The following is a 15,291-nucleotide window of genomic DNA, read 5'->3' as shown; positions in this document are numbered from 1 at the left end:
AGATTGTAAGAGAGGTAAAAGGGTTTCTCTTTTATGAGAATGTCACAGAAGCGATCTCTTTTTTAAATTATAAGCAAAAGGTGTAGTCGAAAGTGTTACAAATCAATTTTATAAGAGTCCACAAGAATCGAACAAATGACGCTACGAGCCCCACCAATTATGTTATGCCAATTGAAGATTGAGTATCATCCATCCATTATAATGCTGCAAAAAAAAAAGAAAAAAAGTTAGTGAGAGTCAACTGAACTACTTTAATATCTTTAGCATATATATATATATATATATATATATATATATATATCCAGCAAGTTATAAAAATTCAAATGCAATTATAACTTGGATTCGAATTTGAGATGCATTTTAATAGCTGAATTTGGATCCAAGTGGACATCAGGTTGAGATGGGATAATAATCCGACTTTTGCATGTAAACGTAGGACCCTATGCTGGTCGATGGCCTAACAAACATGTTCTTTGTCTTGTTCTCAATCTTAATTTGGTTACCAAATAAAATTGGATTGCTCCAATCATTTGTTTGGCCCTAAGTAGCTGGTCAGTTGTTCATTATGAGAGTGATTGATTACGAGATTGAAATTGGATCAAACACGAACAAGCGAAGCTCGCTTGAAGTTTATTTCAAACTCTATTTTAGATGCAAATCTGCATTCAAATTCGCATCTAAGTGTTAATGAGATCAAGTTCAAATATCAAACTATATTCATATTAAGTCTCAACCAGTTGATCTTCGTGTTGTCCATCCGATGCATGCAAATGGCTGCAAATCCCAGATGATCCACACAAAAACAGGAAAAAAATTATTAATCGAAACCTAAGATGACAAAACTACCCCCTTATGCCTTGCAGCGTGTGGTTGTGGATCACAGGCATCTCCTTTCTTCTTCTTTGTCTGCTTCGTCTTCTCTCTGAAGGAGTGGAGCTCAGTGACTTCGGTAACATCCTACAAGCATTATCCAACCACATCTTGGTGTTTCCCTTGAATCTCAGAAGCCTGTTTCTCTTTTCTGGGGATTTTCCAGATTCCTGGATTGTTGGCAGCTTGAAAATTTGGGTTGTGGGAACCCCTGAAGTCTAGGGTTTAGTGGACATCCTGGATTCTGGGGGTCCTCTGGAAGGAGCAAGACCTGCGATCTTCCTGAACAGGCTCTTCTGCAAGTCCCCAAAGTTCTGGGTTTTTTTCTGATTTTGTTTTTTGTGCTAATTCATCCTGAAGCACCGCGACCATCGCCAATCTCACTGGCCATCCTGAAACCCTCTTGGGTCTTCCGGAAACCCTCCATTGTACTATTTGAAGAAGAAGTTTGGGCACACTGAGCTTCAAATTCTACCGGATTCTTGGTCTCTGTAAGCACACAGCGGTCCTGTTTCTCCTCCAAACTGGCTGAGCTCAAGGCTTTCTGATCCCAACAGATCTTAGGGTCCTTCCAGAAATTTCACAATCAGCAAGAAAGAAATGTCTCAAGGGTATGCAGTCGAGCTCTACTTCGATCCCGCCCTCGAGAACCAGGTTTTGAAGGCGTGGAACGTCCTGGCGAGGCGGCAGATCAGCACCCAACTCATCGAAATGGAGTCGCGACCCCACCTCACCCTCCTCTCGAGTCCCCTTCTCGATCCTCAGAAGATACAATCCGTGGTCCGCACTTTCGCGGCCAAGCACGAGCCCGTGCCGCTCACATTCTCCTCCGTCGGCTCATTCTCCTCAGCATCCCCGTCGTCCGGCAATGGCCTCCTCTTCCTCTCTCCGACGCCCACCTCCTCCCTCCTCGACCTCCACCGTCAGCTCTGCGACTCGCTGAGGAAGGAGGGGATTGAGATCAGCGAGCCCTACCTTCCCGACTCATGGATCCCCTCCTGCGCGGTGGCGCAGGACGTGCCCAGAAGTCGGATCGCGGAGGCCTTCTGCATTCTCCGGGACCTCAAGCTGCCGGTTAGCGGGTACGCCCTGGATATCGGCATGGTGGAATTCTCTCCAGTGCGCGAACTGTTCTCCTTTCCATTGGGCTGCGCGTCTGACCCGTGAATTATGAGTTCTTCGCCTCTTCTTTTGTTCATCAGTTGTACCTGATCGATGCTGAAGGATTCGTGGAGATGAATTGTACATTGCTCAGTTATGTAGGTCTTTTACTTTCTTTCTCATCGAGATGTTAGAGCTCAGTTCGTATAGCACATTATTGGTTACTTTTGATCTTAATTTAGTTCTTTATTTTAATGGTTGTGCATCAACCAGAATGTTTTTCATTCATGACTAAGATTCATAACCCATCATTTTTTGAGTTGTCGATCTTCGAGATGGATCATTCGTGTGTTCTGTGAAGCAATGCACTTTGTATTCTAGGTCGAGAGTAAACAATGACCATAGAATTATTATTCTGGAATGTATTTTATGCATATGCTGCAAACGACATGAAGAATGTAGGTGAATTGTTGGGAATATCGTCGCGTTACATTTGTGGTTACATGTCAGCTGAGCTTCAAAATGTTGTCGAATGTGTTCAAATCAAAGGTTTTGGCATAAACAGGAGGATGTGCACCTTCCGACTGAGGTGTATCTTGACGATTTATGTGAAGAGCCTTGAAGAGAAACGACCTCTCCAACTGCAATTATGGATTTGGAAATGATGAACGTGTTTCAGATTATTCAGTTTAAATGTGCTGACTGTGCTAATCTGTTGAGTTCCAATGTCCAGATTTCCATGTTTGTTGTCAATCTTCTACGTTATTTGTGATTTGCACCTTCTAACCTGTTGGTGGTGTTCTTCTCGTGCATTTGTGCACTTGTGTATCTTTTATGGTGGTGAGCTTGAGGTTGGTTCGGTAGATGATACTCATGGCGTGATTGAGAAAAGGATATCTGTATGTGGTTCAGGTAGTTTATTAGATGATTTATTTTTAAATTTCTGGAGAGTGAACGAATTGAATGCCTGCTTAAACTCTTTAGAGAACGTTGTCTCCAATTTAGAGTGAAACTACTGTAAAATTGATATGGCTGTCTCCCATATTGGATCGCATAAAGCATCTCATTGAAGTATGTTGTTTGGAATAATTTCGTGATTGTGTAAAGACGTGGATCCTGATGGATGTTCACCATCAATAGGTCCAATTGTACGTAATGTGCTGCTTGCTGTGTCAGTAGTAACAATACTTTTGTCGATTGGATCAACTTTTTTGAAGGATCCTTTTTGCTGCAACTTAGCATGCTTTATGTAAGTTTGAAAAGAAGATTTCTGGTCTTGTTTTGTTGGATACTTGCAGTTTGCAACTTTTGTTATGATTAATCAATGTAATTCTATTTCATCCCACTGCCTGGGCTACTTTAGTTGAAGTCACAGGGGAATGCAGGTCATACCCATTTTGCCGTTCCATGAGGTGGTATCATGTGTCATCTATCAGTCTAATCGTCTATCAATCTAAGGGGAGAAAGGCTGAACCTGCTTCTGATCTCCCTTGTTTCTTTGTCTGGTGCATCGTCATTCTTAAGTGGAACAGTCAGGTTTCTCTAGTTGTGCACCCTTTGGTCTAACTCTGCAGGAGAATAGATCTACCACCACTGTGTGAAGATCATAAGTAGTGCTTCCTTTTACTTTCCTCACATAAGGAAACTGCACACGAGCAGTGTGACCTAGTCACATCCTAGCAGTGTAAAACTCCGAGTCTAGTACCCTCAACCTCATGGCCGAGCTGATACTTCTTGAAATCATCTCGGTGATACTTCTTCAAATCATCTTCATTGAAGTTGTCCACAACTTGATGAAGAATTCTGGTAATTATTTTGATCCTTTCAACAACTTGATGAAGAATTCTGGTAATTATTTTGATCCTTTCTATTGATTCTTGTTGTTCAATCAAGAATTCCATATCATCCACAAGCTTCTATAGTGCCCTATTTTCTCATCACTTCATAACAGTAAGTAAGTCACTTTCGTACAATAATTGTTAATTTTGTCAAGGCTTACTCCTGTTTTCTCATGTATCTCTCTCTTTAAAGAGTTATGTTCATGTGGCAGTTTAAGCGGACGAAACTCCATCTAGCGGTGATGCCTTCTATGAGGAGAAAATATACTCTCATGATTTGTGAAGATTGTAGACACACAAATTTTCTTTACTTGTATCTTTTTTCCCCAGCTACCTGTTTTCAATCACAGGTTGTTGGAAATAAGTCTTGGTAAAAAAAATTACAGCTGGTGACTTGGAATGTGGATAAAAGGTTGAAGTATAGAAGCAGACATTTTTGGCAGCTAGGTTCTAACTTCTTAAGTCATATATGTGATTCTAACTGAAATGTTCACTTGTACATTGCTTGGTCTACTTTGAACTAAAAGTTTACTGCTAACGAAATCTGTCTTTGTCCAGTTCTGTCAACATTATTGGGCATAAACTGATTATGCAAAGTGGAAAACTGAATAAAAATCTGAAGACTCCTCAATTTTCAGGTGCTCCCTTGCATTGGGTATATTAAAGGCTGAATGTATAAGGTTCCACTTGTTATCTATCCGTACACAATTGCATGTGTTACAAAAGAAGAAAAGATGTGACCGCTCATGCCATGAACTGCTTGACCAGTTATCTTCATGACGGAAAAAGATTTTTAGTCAAACCAGTTGGAGGCGTTTGTTGGACACCCATTCATAAAGTAATGTTTGTCATTGTATTTTGTTCCTAAAAGTATATTTACCATCTCAAGGTTTCAAATCCGTTCTTCCATTGCAAAAAGTAATTCCGTGGTACTAGTGTTGATAACCTGTGAACACTGTGGCTCTTTGTAACATATTATTACATTTCATGTGAGATTAGAGCTTTCAGTACTTTTTCAGTATCGTCTGGTTGATCATCGGGCTACTCATAGTTTCCTTTGAAGGGATCGATTTGCTTTCAGTCACAAATGTCAGAAGTAATAAATTCTCAGAAGTGCTCTGGTCATTCAGGTTGGAAGATGCTGTCAGGCATTTCACACTCTATTTGGTGCATAGCATCAGGTAATTCTGCTTTTGTGTGGATCCTGCTTGTTGGAGATAAGTTCAAAGGGTTGGCATTCTTTTGTATGTCTTTTAACTGCGATAGTAAGTCGGACATGGACTGCATGTGATGCGCATATATTGACTTGAAACAGAAAATGAAATTCTAGGACATAAGTATAATCTTGACAGAAAAGTATCCAAACCAGATGTTGCTTATAGAAGTTTGGTCCACAGGCTCTCTGCACGGACTGTACTTACTGTTATCATCGTTACCACTTCATCCGTTTCATTGATGTTAGCAGATTCTTGAGGTGTCATGGTGTTGCATGTTGAGTACAAGAAATTTGGCGTGTTCACAGTGCTGTTTGTTCCAAAAATGGTGTGGTTTAATTTTCAACTTGTGGAGGATTGCTTGCTCTCTGTTCTATTTTACAAACTGGGGACTTCCTCCTCCTATTGCTTGATGTTTAAACGAGTGAAGAAACTGAATTATTATTTATCGTGAGAGAGCTGCTGCTGTGGTTCTACCTTCTTGGTAATGTCAGATGATCTTGTCCTAGAAACCATGTCAGATTAGATCAATCGAAGAGCACCTGAAACCATGCCCATGAAAGTGCAACATAAATAAACCATTATCCATTTCTACAGATATCAGTATGGGGTATGATGACGGGCAAGCTTGCTAGTGAGCTCGTCCGCCCAGGTGGGTCTGAACCCACTGCGAAGTGTGAACTGGGCTCTTATTCCGCAACAAAAGTCCATGCATTTTTTGGAACTGAAAAGGAACTTTCTTATAGAATTATGCATGAGGCAAACTGAATAAATTCAATCATGGGATGTTCAAGAGAACAAGAACATCTACTTGTTTTCCTAACAATGCAGGTTGCCTTGTTTTTTTCTAACAATGCAAGTTGCCTTGTCTTTTTCTAACAATGCAAGTTTCCTATAATGATCTTTCTTCTAAAACATGAACAAGTAAACCAGTGGAAGGGAAGCTCATTGAAAAATCTATAGAAGTACACTCAATTTTTTTTATTGAATAAAACATTTTTTAATTTTGATTTATTTCATTTGTCCACTTTGATTACATGGCTGTTAAATAAAAGAAAATTCTAAGCTTTAGCGTTTGTTTTTTTTTTTGTATCCTGAACACTTAAACATACCTTTTAAAAAAGTTCATAAATAATTATTGAAGTTACAGAGTACTATTCGATCACTAATGAGGACAAGAGAACTAATTTTTATTTTTTTCACTCATGGGCATTAATGGCAGACTTTTATTGAAAGTGCATGTTTCATGTGGCTAAAAAGTTCATTACTCCAACATTTTAACTATTAAACTATATTTAATCGATAATTTTTTTTAGAGCATAAGAGTACATCCTTGACAAAAAAAAAGATGAAATAAATAACGATTTAAAAATTCTGAAAATTTGTTTTGTCCTCATTTTATCATCTATAGGAGAATGACATTATTGTGACAAAGGTAATCTTCCACTGAAAGGGCAAAAATTTAATACTTTTAAAAACTTGACTCTTGCTCGAATAAGGTACACCTTTTTTAGAGGAAAAGTTTGTTTTCATCAAGAAGATCAGATTGGAGCTTCGGCACAAGCCATTGTTTCTTCTCAGTGTTCAAACATTAGACCACATATAGATCTTCTCGTGGCTGCAGAAATCGATATTTGGCACTATCATCCAGCGGCAGAGCTAGAAATTTAGAGCTAGAAATTTTTAACTGAGAAATCGTTGCAACAGCTTTGGACCGATCGGGAGGCCATTTCAAGCATACGCCTGCATAAAGGGTAGCTCATCGCTTGTGGACAAATTTTCTAGCAATTTGGAAAAAGACATTTGAGCTCATAAAAGACTCGAGCTCTTTTCCAAAAGTCTTTACATAATTTAGTGGTGGAGCCAAAATTTTTCGCTAAGGGGCACTTGAGTTGGCGACATAAGTTTGGTGTGGGCATATCATGTAATTCTTGAGTCATGACAATGTCATATTCTCTCTCTCTCTCTCTCTCTCTCTCTCTCTATATATATATATATATATATATATATATATATATATATATATATATATATATATATATATATATATATATATATATATATATATATATATATATATATATATATATATAGAGAGAGAGAGAGAGAGAGAGGTGTTTGGTAAAGGAAGAGTGGACATGGAATGAACAGCCCCATACTGTGTGGTCTTTGGGTTTAGGGTGCAGCCAAGGATGGGAGGGTGGCCCACCATGTGGAGGGTGGGAACCCATAAATTAAGGCACCCTTGTCTTGTTAACCCCCTTTATGAGATCTTCATGTTCATAACTTTCTGGTCCTTACTTGTCCCTATCAATCACTATCTCTATCTCCTCCAGTTGGAACTACAACTTTTTATCTCTCTTACCTTCCCTCTCTTTTCTTATTAAATCACACTTAATAAAGATAAATGAGAGGAGAAATCAATGCAAAAGTTATAAATTGTTCCCCAACACTCACATATGCAGCAATTGGAAGATTGAATTGACCTCTAGATTATCTTGTATCTATAAATACATGAAAGGAAAAAATCAAGCATTATCTGAACCCTACCGCATTTAAAACTTCAATACTGCCACCTTAACCCACATGTCTCCTCCATCACATCCATATTCAGATCCAATATCACTTGCCATTTGCAAAACGTGGATCCAATGTGATTTAGACATCCAAATAAGGTCCATATCCAGATCCATGTGAGAAAATAAGACAAGACATGGTCCCAGCCCAACCATAGAAAGAACCAAAATTTGGATAGAATTGAATTAATATATATATATATATACAAAGTTTCTACACTGACATAAACAGTGGGATTACCACACTCTGATGGATGTAACGGAGATCCCAAGGCAAGAGGAATGAGGGGACCTTCGGGCATTTTAAAAGTTATTTTCCAGATTTTCAGTACTCAGCCAAACCGGAATGAAGACTATTTCCCACGAAAATGGCCATGTTGGAAAATGTTTCCACACGCTAAGCTTGGTGGGTAGGACTTGGTTTTCTTAAGAAAAATGTAGCATTGAATGAATGGGTTCCCCATACTTTTTGGCACATGTTTGTTTCATTTACTATGAGAAAATGACCCTCAACTCTATTTCTTAGGGAGGTTGGTCTCATTAATGAGAAGGAAGATGAAGCAATGACCCTCAACATCCATGGAAGTCACCTTGGACTCTTGGACTTTGCCTGCAGCAGAAGTCCACCTTTATGGTGCTTAAGGAGTTAACAAGACGTAAAAGGGGACAGTTGCTTCAGAAAGAAGTTCAAGTAGGCATCTGAAAGGGATGATCTCAATGTTATATCGCTGCCAAAAGTCATTCCCTTTGCTCGGAAACAAAACGGAAAATCTCGACTCGAAGAACGGAACAATAACAAACCATGAATCTGCGCCAAAGGCAGACCTACCTCGGTCTTTAGGGCAAATTCATAAAACAAAGGCAGATTCAAAGAACAATAAGTATACAATCCATTTCGTATTGTATATACTATTTTTTTTTATAATAAAGGTCGAGGTTCTACCCCCAGCATGCATTTTTACTGGAAACAATCGATTTCCTACAAGGCATTTGATAGCGTAAATCTGAAGATCATGAAAATCTCTCCTGAAAATTTTAATAAAAATGTTTAAAAGAGTTGTTTGTTTTGGCACTCTAAGCATGAGTAGACGGCAAAAGAGAAATGTGAAAGGTATCCAGTTGACAACTCTGAATCAAATCTTGCCTCTATCGTATTATTATTTGTTTGTAAACACCATGTTTGAGAAGAAGTGGGGAGCCAGACTCATTCACAGGCTTTCGTATCCGAGGGGGCATTCATATATAAAACATAGCATATACTTGGAGATGTTAATGTGAAAATAAAGAAACATTTAGGGCTTGGTGTGGGCAACTGCCCACACTAGGAGACATTTTAGTCTACTTGAATTCCTGCTCAGACTTTTACTAGGCTCAATGTGTAAAACGGTTCTCGATCTTCAAAATTCATGATCCAACCCAAGGATCGTACAAATTTCAGATCCTGGTTTGAATCTGATCCAAGACCCGTGCATGGTTTGTAAGTCAGACCGACATTACAAAGCAAAGGGCAAAAGTGTCCTAACTGAATTCAAATTTTCTTTTGTTACCCATTTGTTAATTTATTCACGAACTCTCCACATTTATATAAAAATGATATGAAAATTTGTGTTCTACTAACACATTTGTTTTCTCACATTTAGCTTGGAAGAAAGCAGCTGAAGCGCCGCCAAAAGGACAAAACTAACCCTTCTCTACGTTAGCCAACAAGATTAGCCTAAATGGCAGAAGCAGTGGGCCACATTGTCGTCGGTGTGGGCAATTGCCTACATCAGCTAACTAAATTTACTTTATTTATAAACAGAAGCTTCATTATTTTTTGTTTTTTACATATGAATGCCGCTTAAAATTTGAAATTTAAACTTAGAGTGCCCCTTAGCTAAAAAATTCTGGCACCACCAACGGCCATGTAACCTTTCTGTCCAAATTGGCTTGGAGAAAGAACACAAAAGAAAAGTATGAACACCCTCTTAGCCTCGCATTACAAGTAAATTAGGACCAAGTCAACTTCTCAAATGCGAAAGTCGCTTTCGGAGTGATTGTTATCGAGCACATGGCCGGTCTTTTCTTCGATCTTGAGTTCTTGATCGCCTGTGGCCCATCTTGAATACCAGTCGCGGCAATCAAGCCGAAACGATCGAACCGTCAGCTCTTAATTAAGCAAAGATTGTGCTGGTGTTGTTTGATTTGCAAATGAGCTTAAGTTCAGTAATGTGGATTGCTATGATGTTTTGAGACATAGTGATGGGGATATATGCTTGCATTCCCATATATGGTTATGTAGGTGTGAACTCATAGTAACATTCTTTTCCAAAGCTTGGCCAACTCGCCTTCGTTATCTCTTTAAACACAAAACTACTGTTGTTCTCCTGCACCTAGAGTCTGTATAGATTTTTGCTTTGTTATCTATTTTATTTGTTTATGTTGAGTCTTTGGTTTATGCTTGAGTATTCACCTGCGACGGAGCACCCTCGAATCCGGTCCCAAGTGTATGCAGTGGGATTTCTTATTTTGGATGGTCGGCAAAATTTTTTTTAGTTAAGCAAGAACTCTCTTTTGTCTTCTCCTTTAGCATATATGTACTAATTGGCCTGGAAAATATTCATTTGATCAGATTAAAATTAGGATTCAGTGAAGCATTAACCTTGTGTTTATAACACAAACAAATACTAACTAAAGCATAGTGGCATAACTACTAATTTGGAGATAAGGACACTAATTTAAAAAAAAACTTAGATTCTAGAGGCAACTAATGTATAGTAAACGACCGAGTGCGTTCATCCTCTTGACCGCAATAGGTCTCAATGTAAGCCCTGTGAACTCTGAGGGTGAAGGGCATAGGGGGGAAAGCTGTTGCCTCTCTTTGGGGTGGTGGAATTGAACTTCTCACACTAAAAAAAAAGAAAAAGAAGATTATGTGGAGGATCCAACATTCAAATAAAAGAATTATGTAGATTTGTGTGGGCAGTTCATTAGCTCTGCTAAAAAATTTTCAACCCATGGTAAAAAATCCGGGGAAGGGGTGAAGAGAGAGTCACCCTTTTTAAAAGTTAATTAACTGCTAAGATAGATTAAACGATGAAATCTCCAACTAATCAAGTACTTTGACATCAATGGGGAACCACAAATTTATGTAGACAGTGACTTGTGAAAAAGAATTTATCAAGGTTTTTTGAGGGACCTCCTTATATTTTATGAAACTCTATCTTTTTTTCGAAAGGAAACAAAAAGAAATCATATTTCGGAATTTTTGGAGGAGGTAGGCCCACTCCCCCCACACTAGGGCTGAACACGAGCCGTGTCGAGCCCGAGCTCGAACTCGGCTCGACTAAGTAAGACACGAGCTCGACTCGGCTCGAGCTCGAATATAGCTCGACTATCCTGGCTCGAACTCGACTCGATAGTCACTTGTCGAACTCGAGCTCGACTCGATTAAGCTCGATAAGCTCGTTTACAGTCATCCATACTTGTTGAGCTCGAGCTCGACCGTGAGCTCGACTAAGGCTCAAATACGTGAGCTCGATTAAGGCTCAAATACGTGAGCTCGATTAAGGCTCCAATACGTGAGCTCGATTAAGGATCGACTAAGGCTCGAACCGGTTTTTTTAAAACCGATATTTTAATGACTAGCCGAGTCGAGCTTTAACGAGTCCACTTGAGTGAACTCGAACTCGACTCGATTAGTTAAACGAGTCGGCTCGTGAACTCGAACTCGACTCATTTAACTAATGAAGCAGCTCGAACTCACTTACGAGTCGAGCTTAAACGAGTCGAGCTCGAGTAGCTCAACTCGTTGTGCACCCCTACCCCACAGTAAGCACTAAACGATAAGTTTCCAACCACATGGTACACACATTTGGAAGAATTTTTTTTTTTCTAAAGGCCAAGAAACTACTCTTGGAATGTGAGATCTCGAATGCAACTCTGCTGGGAGAATGATTTTCTACCATTGTATTAAGAATTTAGTTAACTGCTGTCCCTGCGGCTCCTTGAAATAATGTAATGCTTCACGCTTTGTATTTTTTTCTTTCCCAAACTGATGAAGACATAACAACTTTTCAAAAAATAACCAAAAATTTGGACCTACATCCCAACTTTATATTTATTTTCTTCATTGAGTGACTGATAAGAAGAACATTAGATCCCTCAAATATATGTTCTTAAAATACATGATTGGAGAAGAACTCTTGTTTTAGAAGCTATGGTATGGTTTAAATATTTTTTTACATATAATAATAAAAATATACATGGACATAATTATATATCTAAATAAGAATATAATATTATTGACAACGCACGTTATATGAATGCGTATTATAATTGAGAAGATGAGGAAGCAACTGCATCCAACTGGTTTCAATAGTCGGTTCAAGTTCTACGCCTTTATATTAGTTATATTCAATGGCAGAGCCACATGGTGAGTAGCACACCATAAATTGACATCTTTAAACATTTATCCTTATAAGTGCCCCACCAGATATGAGTATTTAAATGAGTACCCTTCCGCCAATTTTTCTGGCTCCGCCACTAATTGGTTGTTGAGGTTCACATTCCTATCACCGAAAAAAGGTCCCCTTTTCTCTATGAAACTTGAAATTTTATGTGCATTAATTTCACAATTGAAGGCATCACAAGATTGCTGCAACAGCCCAACCTTGGTTGGCACTTAAAAAGAACCTAACTTCAGTCGATCTCCTTGTGAAAAAGAGCATAAAAGTTACTATTCCTTTTATTTACATTGTCCTTAAAGTGACTATACAAGTACAGTAACTTAATCAATCCTTGAAGAGTTGGCATAATGGATAGAGCAAGGACTCGTTTTGGTTCTAATCTTTTGTATGCAAAAGGGAGAAAGTGACACTGGTGTATAAGTTGCAGCATATTCAAGGACTCATCTTAGTCAGAAAAACCGAAAGCAGACTTGGTACACTTATAGTCAACAATGAGATGAAATACTCTTCTTAGTCATCCAAAAATAAAACTTGATTAGATAGATACAGTCACTTTTTGAAATTAAATGTTTGATTATGAAAGTAAAGAAAAAAGAAATATAAAAAATAGTGATACATCTTTGCCTCATTGCTTTAGTTTACATATCAGAAAATAAGTATCCATTGCTTTAGTTTACATATCAGAAAATAAGTATCCAGTTTCTTGATATTATGAGAATTTCAATATGGTTATGAACGTGGTTTTCTTACTTAAAGTGGGGCAATTTTTTTTATGAAAGATGGTTGAGAAAACTGTAATATCTCAAATTATCCTACTTTCCCTAGTAATATATAAATCACAAAATATTTTGGATATTACTGGGTTTCTGATTAAGCTAATTTCCTGACTTTCGGTGGTAACTTAATATTAAGATCAAATAAATTCTTCATTTCTAAATATAACAACGGCATAGCATGATTAAATTTTTTCTTCTTCTGGGAGCTAAAGAGAAGGAAGTAATAAAGTTTGATTTGTATTTCAGCAGAACCTTGAACTTTATTTATGAATTAAGAAAATTTGTTGGAATGGTTGAAGAAGAAAAATCTTATCTCCGAGTTTATTGCACGCTATAGGCTATTTCATTGCCTCATCTATTGTAACTGAGGTTGCAAATTTAAAAATAATTTAACGTGATCTCACTAAAAAGGTTGCAAGAAATTGATTTTTTTTTTTAGTTTAATGATTATATATATATATATATATATATATATATTGAAATCAATCGACTGTCATATCTTATTGAATGGCTAAATGTTTAAAATGAGTAGCTAAAAGCACCATGAAACTGTCACTTAAAAATCATAAACTGTCGCTATAGGAACAGACTCTAGAAATTTAATCCTTGGTAACATTTGGCAGCCAGTTGATTTCAATATATATGGACCCCCTCAATTTTTAAAAAATAAAAAATTTATATAAAATTTTGAAACTATAATTTGATAAAATATATATATATATATATATATACAAAAGAATATTCTAACTTCTTCAAGCACACATTCCAATGCAGGCCACCTCATGAAAACAATAAGCGGCCCTAGGGAAGGAGATTGGCAACTCTCTTTTTTCTCTCTCTCTCTCTCTCTCTCTCTCTCTATATATATATATATATATATATATATATATATATATATATATATATATATATATATATATATATATATATATATATATATATATATATATATATATATATATATATATATATATATATGAAGCTGGGGTTTCTCGTTTCGTGTGGTCAGATCAAAGGCTCAGCGGGGGAATTTGGAAAAAGTTCTGCAAAAATCTTAATTCTGTTTGGTGCACAGCCAACTGTCTCTGAGCTGTTCTTTGGCTTTGTGTTCTCCAATCGTAGCTGTCAATTGCACATCAGCGCTTCCAGAAGCTAAATTCAAATTTTCCGAAAAATAGTTGTACTTAAAAGGAAAATAAATTTATCCAACTTATATAACTCAGGTTTATAGCAAATCCCAAGTACTTTGGTTAAAAGATATCTTCAAAATCACGCCCCGTGGTTTTGGCGATAGTTAGGAACATGCTTAAGTTTCTGGCTATTTGTCAAATGGCACCCGGTTTTTCATAATAGATTAAAAAGACTGATGTGTTTCGTTAGATAATGGAAATCACCTTTAATGTCAAATGCTTGTTCAAGTTTTCCTATTCATGTGTAATTCAATCTTCAAATTGGATCTCAGTTTTATTATCAAATGGGGTATCAGATTGAGTTGCGTTTGATCCATTATCAAAATCAAATCTCAGACTGATCTGGGTGCCGTCTTATGAATCGGATTTGCATATGCTATGACTTTTTCATCAATCAAATGGACTTCAATCTGAATATGCAGCTATCCTGTTGGCTGGTTTAACAAAGGTTTCATCTGATCCAAATCCAAGCTGTTGATATTCCTACAACTAGTAAACAATACAATTCACAAAAAGCACTTATTGATTACCCGGCGGAGCCTGTCGGCGATAGGCAGAAGAGTTCAAAGATTCTGATATTATTCGGAATCTAGTACTTAGTACATTGCTGCAGTCAAATTCAAGAACCTGTAAGACCCACATGCTCACATGAGTCTGACCTTATTTAAGCATATCTACATTTTTACTGTCTGTTATTTTATGATAAACCATGTGTTGGTTGCAATTGTATTTATAAAAGGAATGAATTTTCACCATAAGGATTTTGGCATGACATGGGCTGTTCAGTTTCTGTTTTTTTTTTTTTTCTTTCAAAGGCAGATTTAAACATAAAAAGTAATTTCTGTCATGGTTTCTCTGGTTCCTCAATCAAAAGATAATATGAACATGGTTAAATTCGTGAAAAGGAAATGGGTTTGATTTTTTTTTTTTCTTTTGGGGAAAGGAATTACTGAGATATCCTATCCTTCTTGGTGAAAAAAGGATGATGAGCATACCTATCCACTTCATTCATTTTTTTAATCGTTTTCCATGAAAGGGAATAGGTGAAATGTTTTGAAAAGAGTGGTGGGACTCCTTCATTAAATGCAATCTTTATTTAGTTTATCGAGCAAGTTCATACCTCCTCCTCCTACACAGAAAGCAATCCCCACCTTCCTCCCCATGATCAGAAAGAGAGAGAGAGTGCCGCCGTTTATACGTACCACAAAATGCCTACCAAGAAAAACAACTAGACATGACTGAAAAATGCTGGCCAACCCTTTTCCATGTATGAATTTC

General features: G+C 37.4%; 1 protein-coding gene across 1 annotated transcript; it reads left to right on the top strand.

Moving 5' to 3' along the window:
• The first annotated feature begins 850 nt into the window (after positions 1 to 850).
• On the top strand, positions 851 to 2,290 carry LOC116258471 (uncharacterized). The gene has a single exon (XM_031635637.2). It carries the CDS (start codon positions 1,471 to 1,473, stop codon positions 2,035 to 2,037), a length of 567 nt encoding a protein of 188 aa, XP_031491497.1. The 5' UTR covers positions 851 to 1,470; the 3' UTR covers positions 2,038 to 2,290.
• The last annotated feature ends 13,001 nt before the right edge of the window (positions 2,291 to 15,291 follow it).

Source organism: Nymphaea colorata, chromosome 8 (genome assembly GCF_008831285.2).
Source record: "Nymphaea colorata isolate Beijing-Zhang1983 chromosome 8, ASM883128v2, whole genome shotgun sequence".
Lineage (NCBI taxonomy): Eukaryota > Viridiplantae > Streptophyta > Magnoliopsida > Nymphaeales > Nymphaeaceae > Nymphaea > Nymphaea colorata.
The sequence above is the reverse complement of the archived record's forward strand: the minus strand, read 5'-3'. Positions and strand labels throughout refer to the sequence as shown.

Coding starts and splice junctions, on each gene's coding strand:
- LOC116258471 (XM_031635637.2), top strand. CDS start 1,471: ATGTCTCAAGGGTATGCAGTCGAGCTCTACTTCGATCCCGCCCTCGAG.